Source organism: Aphanomyces astaci, assembly GCF_000520075.1.
Source record: "Aphanomyces astaci strain APO3 unplaced genomic scaffold supercont1.24, whole genome shotgun sequence".
In the NCBI taxonomy this organism is placed as follows: domain Eukaryota; phylum Oomycota; class Saprolegniomycetes; order Saprolegniales; family Verrucalvaceae; genus Aphanomyces; species Aphanomyces astaci.
Window position 1 is genome coordinate 559,897 of NW_009798287.1, and position 8,490 is coordinate 568,386.

At 49.2% G+C, this 8,490-nt stretch overlaps 3 protein-coding genes across 7 annotated transcripts; 2 read left to right on the forward strand and 1 right to left on the reverse strand.

Annotated features, from left to right (window-relative positions):
• The first annotated feature begins 208 nt into the window (after positions 1-208).
• H257_09764 lies at positions 209-2,608 on the forward strand. 2 transcript variants are annotated; one of them, XM_009836115.1, is made up of 3 exons: positions 209-1,058; positions 1,110-1,281; positions 2,119-2,608. In XM_009836115.1, the coding sequence occupies exons 1-3, from the start codon at positions 227-229 to the stop codon at positions 2,546-2,548; spliced, it is 1,434 nt and encodes a 477-aa protein (XP_009834417.1). In that variant the 5' UTR covers positions 209-226; the 3' UTR covers positions 2,549-2,608. The 2 variants fall into 2 exon arrangements, with proteins under 2 accessions (XP_009834417.1, XP_009834418.1); XM_009836116.1 differs by lacking the exon at positions 2,119-2,608 and having other exon boundaries at positions 1,110-1,616.
• A 970-nt stretch (positions 2,609-3,578) lies between these two features.
• On the reverse strand, positions 3,579-5,518 carry H257_09765 (hypothetical protein; the record flags this gene model as incomplete). The annotated part of the gene is made up of 3 exons (XM_009836117.1): positions 3,579-3,864; positions 4,199-5,440; positions 5,500-5,518. 3 exons carry the CDS (start codon positions 5,516-5,518, stop codon positions 3,716-3,718), a joined length of 1,410 nt encoding a protein of 469 aa, XP_009834419.1. The 3' UTR covers positions 3,579-3,715.
• Positions 5,519-5,725: 207 nt separating this feature from the next.
• H257_09766 (hypothetical protein) lies at positions 5,726-7,678 on the forward strand. Of its 4 annotated transcripts, XM_009836118.1 has the most exons (9): positions 5,726-5,777; positions 5,854-5,981; positions 6,060-6,163; positions 6,210-6,270; positions 6,320-6,449; positions 6,535-6,786; positions 6,856-7,238; positions 7,292-7,426; positions 7,488-7,678. In XM_009836118.1, exons 1-9 carry the CDS (start codon positions 5,772-5,774, stop codon positions 7,591-7,593), a joined length of 1,305 nt encoding a protein of 434 aa, XP_009834420.1. In that variant the 5' UTR covers positions 5,726-5,771; the 3' UTR covers positions 7,594-7,678. The 4 variants fall into 4 exon arrangements, with proteins under 4 accessions (XP_009834420.1, XP_009834422.1, XP_009834423.1 ...); XM_009836120.1 differs by having other exon boundaries at positions 6,856-7,426; XM_009836121.1 differs by having other exon boundaries at positions 7,292-7,678.
• Positions 7,679-8,490: the final 812 nt, after the last annotated feature.

The following is an 8,490-nucleotide window of genomic DNA, read 5'->3' on the forward strand; positions in this document are numbered from 1 at the left end:
ATCCGGATAACAAATATCCCTTGACCATAGCGTGATTGGATTGGCTATAATAAATTTCCGAATGTGTGTCTTATTGGCTGAAACAATCGTTCAATATTGTTTTAATTGGCTTAAATACTGTGAATTCCGTGAATTCTGCGATTTGATACGTCAATTGGCCGACCAATCGCCACACCACGCTCCACCACTGGTGTCCAATATTCATTCTCGTTGTCATCTCCCCATAATGACCGACTTTGTGCGCGACGAAAAGCCCGCGGACTTCCTCCTCCCTGACAGCGTCAAGGGATGGTTCTCCCAGATGTACACCCACATGATCGCCGGCAATGTCGAGGAGATGGATCGCTTGTACGACAAGGAATTCGCGGCGCTGACAGCTAGCTACTTCAAGCAAAGCCCGTGGCCTGAGCCGGATGGAGATGCCGTCATCTCACTCGTGGACGAAGACCCGGTGTTCCTGACTTTGTATGCGCAGATCTACTACCGACACATGTTCTCCAAGCTCCAACCTACCTTGGAGTTCAACCATGCGTCATGGGACAACTATGTGGCCATCTTCGACGGGATCCTCGACGGCTCGTTAGTGTTGGACGCGATGCCGTCACAATGGCTATTTGACATTGTGGGCGAGTTCGTGTACCAGTACCAGTCGTTTTGCCAGTACCGAGCCAAGGTCAAGACCGAGACCGAAGTCCCCTCCATCTGGACCACGAAAGCCGTCCACTCGTACCTCCACCGCCTCGTGAAGGTGTCCAACATCAAATCCATCCTCGTCAACGGCGACGTTGATGCGTCTCCATCGTCCACGACGCTCAAGGAACTCGGGTACTTTGCGCTCATCTGCCTCAGCCGCGCGCATGTGCTCATTGGCGACTACTTCACGGCGCTGCAGCTGCTCACTCCCATCGACTTTTCCAAGCGCGACCAGATCTACCTCAACTCGTACTCGTGCCACGTGTCCGTGTTTTACCACCTCGGGTTCGCGCAGCTCATGCTCGGCGACCTCGCGTCCGCCGTCCGTTCGTTTGTCAAGATCATCTTGCAAGTCCACCGCAACCGTACGTTTGGGATATCAGATCCAGTGTCTGAGTCATCTGATTCCGGTGTAGGCGCGTACTATTCCAAGTTTGCCGACTACGACCAAGTGAACAAGTTGACTGAAAAGGCCCTTGCGCTCGTGGGCATTGCCACGTATTTGGCTCCTGGCAACAACGTCGAAGACCAAGTACATTCGCTTTTGCGTGAAAAGTTTGGCGACAAGTTGGCGGCGATTCAAAAGGGGTATTGTCAAATGTTGCCTATTTGGGGAATTGATGAAAGGAGTATGATTGGCTACAAAGAATATAGGTTGCAATTTGATTGGCTAAAAAGATTGGAGTATTTCAACTAGTTTTATATGAAATTTCCCAAGATCCGGCGATTCTTCGGCGGTTCATTCAACCACCCACTGGAGAAAATATATTTTGAGTAGAACAAATCACAATATTATCTTGCTTATCCTAGACTTTGGCTGACGTTTGTGCTGTGATTCGCCAACTCTATATTGTTCGATCGATGATTATTCGTGGAATTGTCTTTCTTTTACCCAATATTTTGGACTTTTGTGCTGATTCTTTGCCAAATCTATCGATCGATATTCTTTGACTTTTGCATGTAAAGATCGTTCAGTATCACACTACTTTCAATCACACACTAATTCAATGTTGAATTCTTCGAAGAGTGGATTTGATTGGCTAGTTGATGATGGTTTTTTGTGTTTTGATTGGTCGATTTTCGATTCTCTGCCGATTTGGTGCTTACTGCTCATTCGATTGAGTACCCAAACACTCCAATTTCGAATCGAATGACAATATTGACTTTTGGATGGAAAGATCGTCCAGTGTCACACCAATTGAAGTTACACACTAATTCGTCGAAGCGTGGATAATTTGATTGGCTATACTTGATTCTTGATCTGGGTTTTGATTGGTTGATCATCGTCTATATCGGCCGATGTTTGGTTGGTCGGCTCATTCGATTACTACAGTTTCGAATCGACAACAATACCACTACCTACGTATCTATCTATATACCTACCTACCTCTCTCCATACCTTTCGTTCTCATGGTCGAGATATAGAAACACTCAAGTGCTCACGGAACTGTTTGCGTCGTCCGCGCCCAAGTTCATCTTGGCGAGCGTGGCCGCCGACGCCGAAGACGTGTCCAAGGATGCGCTGGCATTCCAAACCAAGCTGTTTTTGGACCTCGTCCAAGTCCACTCGTCTCTCCCGGCGCTCCGCTCGTACATCAAGCTGTACCGGTCGATCGATGCCGCAAAACTCGCGCGGTTCCGCTCGACGGACGTGGCGGCCGTTGTGGCCGAAGCCATGCACCTCAAGGTCGTGGCAGACAAAGTCAACTCGGATGTGCACTTTTACCTGACCAACGACCTGATCAAGATCGACGAGCAAAAGCGCGAACAGCGCAACGGACAGTACTTTCTCAGCCAAATCGCCAAGCTCCAGCGGGTGGTGGACACGTGTCACGCGCAGACCCACGTGCTCTAGGCAACCACCACCACATGGACCATAAATTGGAGGATAAGAGAGAGTTTTGTATTGTGAAAGGCTCGTTGGTTGTGTACAGGTACAGCCGGTATATTTCACACATTGTTCAATATACTTCAAATGATGTTCCACCTATTTGGATAAATCGACGTAGTAATCGACGAAGTGGCCAATGAAATTTCGAAAAAAACTTTCGAGAAATCAAATTTCAGGCGTATCCAGTGCATTGCTAAGCTTCTCCATTTCACAAAGAGTTCAACATTGTATCGGACAGACAGTGAGTATATTTAGTTCAAGTAAAATGACGTTCGACGACTTCAGGTGGATTTGACGTCGTTCGTCGAATCTACCGAAAATACCAAATTTAGCTCGAAAGCACAATATCTATGATTTAGACAAGTATCCACCACCTGCGATTTACTTGATTTGCTTTGAAAATAGAAATAGATGGAACATCATTTGAAATATATTGAACATGTGAAATATACTGGTTGTGGGGTGACATATACTGGACACTAGTCGAAATATAATGCAACGAAGAAGGGTCTGGACGAAATATATTGAATGCTTGGCGAACATAACGCACATGGCGTGAATCAGTTGTGCGTCAGACGAAATATACCGGAAATAACCTGAACTAAAACGAAAAGTGATGTAGTAATAGTAAGTATTAATAGTATTGTCGATTTGATACAAATTTGGGGAGGGGGTGCAATCGAATCGCGCCGACGAAACCAATCCACAATCGATCTGATTGGTTGAATTTCATTTAGAAGGTTTTGATTGGTTAATAATTTTGAGCTCTTCCGAAGTAGCCAATCAAATCGATTTAAATTCCAACGAGAAACCACGCCACAACACGAAATTTCACTCGAAAGCACAATACTTACTACTAGTACTATTTAGAAAGCGAAGAAAGTGTGATGTTACTTGTTATTAAGAAGGCTAACGTTATCTCCAAGTTTAGTGTGTGTTGGTGCATGTAGTACTTACTACTTACTATACGTATACATACTACGTACTACATATATACAGTACAGTATTGGGTGTTTGTTGTTCAATACTAATAGTACTACAGTAGTAGTACGAATAGAGTAACGTTACTAGTATTTGTAGAAGTCGTTTGCCAGTTTCAGATGTTGAGGTGGTTCCTGGTCGCAGCAGTGGCTAGACTTGTGGGGTGGCTGCAGTTTGCACGTACGCGACGAGTTTGAGTTTGGCGCCGACGAGGACAGACTCTGTGTAGCCGTCCATGTGGGTTTGGTACGCCGCGCGGGTCTGAGGGGACGGAGGCAGCGACTTGGGACTAACCATCCCTAAGACACAGAAGTTACATGTGACTATATATTATCAAGTCGATTCGAAATTGGAGGTGGGGTGGTCGGCAGAGAATCGATTGACCAATCAAAACGCAGAACATGAAAGGTTAGCCAATCAAATTATCCACTCTTCGACCAACATCGAATTAGTGTGTGATTTAAATTAGTGTGGCATTGAACCATTTGGACATACAACAGTCGGAACAAGGAATCGATGGATCGATTTGGCGATTCAGCAGCACCAACGTCCAAAGTTTGGGTAAAAGAAAGACAATATATATATATATATATATATACAACCAACTATGGTCAAGGCAGCGGACGGTATTACCAGGTCGCTTGTCATCCGAGGCGTTGGCGTGAACCTCCACGTGAAACGCATTCGTCGACACGTTTGTGTGCATGAGTAGTCGCATAAACTTGAGAATGCGATCGGGCACAACGCTCGAACCTTCTCGATATGCCACGACCACAGAGTAGTGCGGCGGCAGCGGCGGCGGTGTTGGGGGCAACGAAGTGGCTAAACTGGTTGCTGCTGGAGCGTGGTACTGGTCACTGTTGGGGGTGCCGATGGGAGTCTGCGAGCCGGCACCCCACAAGCCCAATCGCTGCAGCGTGTGGCGCAGTCGAAGTTCCATATCCGAAAGGAGAAATACCGCCGTCGTGTCACTTCGTGATGTCCAAGGCGACAAGTTCGATAGGGTGCTCCGGTATTGATGTACGATGGCCTGCGCGGGCAACGCCAGGAGGGTCGACACCACGGACGAGCCAAGACTGGACTTGCTCGTGCATTGCCTCGATCGATGGTGGCCTTGTATGTGACAGCGTCGGCACCGGTGATGAACCGTGTCATGGTCAGTGCCGCCGCAAAACGCACACCCTGGTGGAGACGTCGCTGTAGCCGACGACGTAGCTGGGGTTGTAGCCGGGGTTGTAGCTGGTGAATTTGTAGTCGTGGATGAACCAGGGGCGGCTACAGGAAGTGGTGGTGGTTCTAGACTCCGTATCGACGACGACGCAACGTGGCTACTCCACGACAACGCGACGGAAGACAAGGACGACCGTCCACAAGAGTTATGTTGTCCGCGAGTGTAGCAGTGGACGCAGCAGTGGTCGTTCGAGTCGTGGCCAGTGGGCTGACTGCCGCAAAATGTGCACTTGCGGTTCAATGGAGGAACAAGGGTGCACGTGGCGGTCGTGTGGTCTCCCATGCGATGACATATCCGACAGAGATGATGCGCGGCATCATGTGTGGCGTATCGTTGACATAGACTGCAAAACACGACAGTCCATGACGCGTTATCCAGTGGCACGGGGGCGTACGCGCGCGACCGAAGCTTCGTGAGGACATCGCGGACGCGGCCGCCGGTGACCGCGTCCAACGCGTTGATCTTGTCCATGATGTCTCCCAGGTACCATGTATCGATGACGTTCGAGAATGGGGATGACGAAGGCTGTGGATGATCGGACGTGTCGGCAGCGACGTCGACTTTGTCGCTGTCATCACCATCCTCGTAGCTGCAACTGCTGCTGTGCTGGGGAGAGAATGTGTCAAATGTGATCGCGACGCCGTCTACAGCATGCTGTTAGAACTGTCATCTCGGCAGGAAGATGATGCCATGTTGTCCGCACCAGGAACTTCGAAGTCCATCGCGCGACACTCTCAAAACCCAAAACATCCCACAACTTCAGCAATCGCGGTTTTAAATACCATTCTGTCATTTTAACCAGAGGAATGATGGTAATATGTCATTTTGACGCGATCATCCGGATACGTATCCAACACCGGTTAATGAGTGGTTTATCCGGATCGCTGTCCGTTTTGGACCCGCATCAACCCCAGGTTTTATAGTCGGCGGTTTCGACAGTGTGGTTATTTGCGAAAAGAGCCCAAAGACAACAAGATGCCGGTGAGCAAGGCGAGCGATGCTCCTCCCGATCCGCGGACGGAGATGAGGACATACATGACTGATATGATGTGTGTAGTTCACAGCTTCCGACGGAACGGAGTTCGAGGACCGCGACGAGTATCGCAAGTACGAGTTTGAGACGAACTACACGTTCAAGAACAAAAAGGACGAGACGCTGATCAAGGCGCCCGGACAAATCCAAGGGTACAGTGATGCGCGCATGCTTTCAATCGTCCTTGTCTTCTTCGACATGTCTCGTGCATCACAACCACCTGTATGTAGGCAACCATTCGACTTGGCCGACTTGGAGAACTGCCAAGTGTTTCTCGTCGATCACTCGGACCAGGTCCAAATCGACAACTTGGTCAATTGCCGCGTGTATATCGGTACATTCAAATCCAGGGAATAGGCGGTGTCACGTCATGTCGTTAGGACCAAGTTCCGAATCGGTGTTTGTGCGCAACTGTACAAACTGTTTCTTCACCATCGCGTGGTACGTGCGTCCATCCGTCATGCGTTCGTCATGCTCATGTTCGTTGTAGCAAGCAGCTCCGGACGCGCGATTGCTCGCAGATCCAAGTGTCGCTGTACACATTGACCGACCCGATCATTGAAACCTCGACGAACGTCGTGTTCTCTACCTTCAACGCCGCGCACCACGGCCTTCGCCAGGTATGTATGTTGACTAGTAGCTCACTGCATCCTTCATCTCGATCCTTGTCGATCTCTCATGGGGGACTTCATATATGTTATGTAGCAATTCGAGGCGGCGCACCTCGAACCCGAAAACAACCACTGGACCCAAGTGTACGACTTTAACGACCCAAACAAGACGGGCGAGAACTGGAAGTTGAGTCATGACGCCGTCGAGCCTTGGATCATTCCACTCGACCAAATCGTGCCGTCCCCCGACAGTCTCGGACCGCTGGAGAACCCCGTGCCGGCGACGGCCACGCCCATTGTCGCCCACGACACGTCGATGCAGTCGTTCTCCATCGACACCTCCCAAGTATTACGTGTGCATTTATTTCGTACCGCACCACCCTCGTAGTCATGACACTCGACTTTCCACTCGTAGGAAGCTGCGTCCGCCGCCGTCGATGCCGCCGCTCCTGCCGTCGAATCCCCACCTTCACCCCCTCACGAAGACGACTTTGTGCCGGCGCCCGACACCACCGATGCTTCGTTCTACGACGAGAACCCAGCTGCAGTGCCGGTGCACGACACGCCAGAGCCGGTGCACGAGGTGGCCGCGCCCCCGCCTGCCCCAGCGGCACTGGTGACGCAGCAGAGTTGGCCCGTGTTGAACGAGTTCGAAGCCAAGATGGCGGCGGAGGTAGAAGCGAAGCGCGAGGAGGAAGAGCGATTGATCCGTGAAGTGAAGAGCAAGGCCGAAGAGGAGTTGGACAAGTACTACGGCGACCGGACGGACAAGTTGGCCCATCGCGCAGCCACGAACCGGTATGCATACTGTCGTGGGTCCAATATGTGTATGCTGAAGGAGGGATGTACAGGGAAGTGGAGGATGAGAAGAAAAAGTCCCAGGAACTGTTGGTGGAAATGGCTTCGGAAAAGCCGTGGAATCGCGTGACCGACTTGGTGGATACGAATGTTGCGCCGAAACCCAAGGTGGAAGGAGCGGCCAACACGTACGTATGCATGACGAGAGGGTGACAAGGATGGAGACTGACACGGGGTTATTCGACACAGGGGCAAGAAGGACGCTGCCGCCGACGACTTCTTCGACACGTCGCGAATGCGAAGCCTCCTGCTCCAGCTCAAGAACTCGGGCGGACCGGAAGCGACTGCTCAGTAGAATCGTGGGACGACCTGTGCAAATAGATATATTCTCGAAACGGATTAATTCACGTCACTTTAAACTATCGATAGTTTGCACCCCATGTTTTTATATATGGCTGGGGCTGGGGAAAATATATTTAAATTTATTTTAGCTTGTCAATACTACGTAGTATATAATTTCAATATATTGTGGTTTGGAAGAACAATTCTTAATTATTGAAATTCGAACAACCGAAAAATTCAGTATCGCTGACTCGGAACAATTATTGTCCATATTTTCGATAATTCTAACTAAAACGATGGTCAAAGTAACAAGCCAAGTGCGCCCAGTTTTTCCTGAAAACGTATATTTTTGTAAGATGAATATATTCAAACAAATGATAATTTTTAACTATTAATATTCGAATTCATCGAACTCGTCATCGTCACCCTCTTCGTATGGACAACATTAGCAACAACATCTACAGGTCAATCAATACATACGGTTCATCTAGGACCTGAAAATTGAGAGGGAAACTGCTCGACAGCCTTCTTGACCGTGTTGGGGACGAATTCCCCGAGTGAGTGGGTTACACACCCACTCAATTGGTCAAAACCCACTCACTCAGGGAATTTGGTACTATTGACCTAAAACGTCCCTGAGTAAGTGGGTGGGACTAATTGCTTGCTACGATAAGTACAATCCTATGGTTAACGTGAAACACGAAGGCATACAACGTTGTACACCGTTAATCGTACCAACTACTGTATGTACTGTAGGGGAGGCAGTTTTTCACTCGTGGTGTTTTGGGGTTTTGCTCATGGATGTTCAGGTAGAGTTAGACATGGGGCTTCACTCGTGGTTAAATGGTGTGGTGGAGTTTTACTTAGTGGGCATTACTGGGTTGTTGCTTTATAGTCGAGCAGCCCAGTA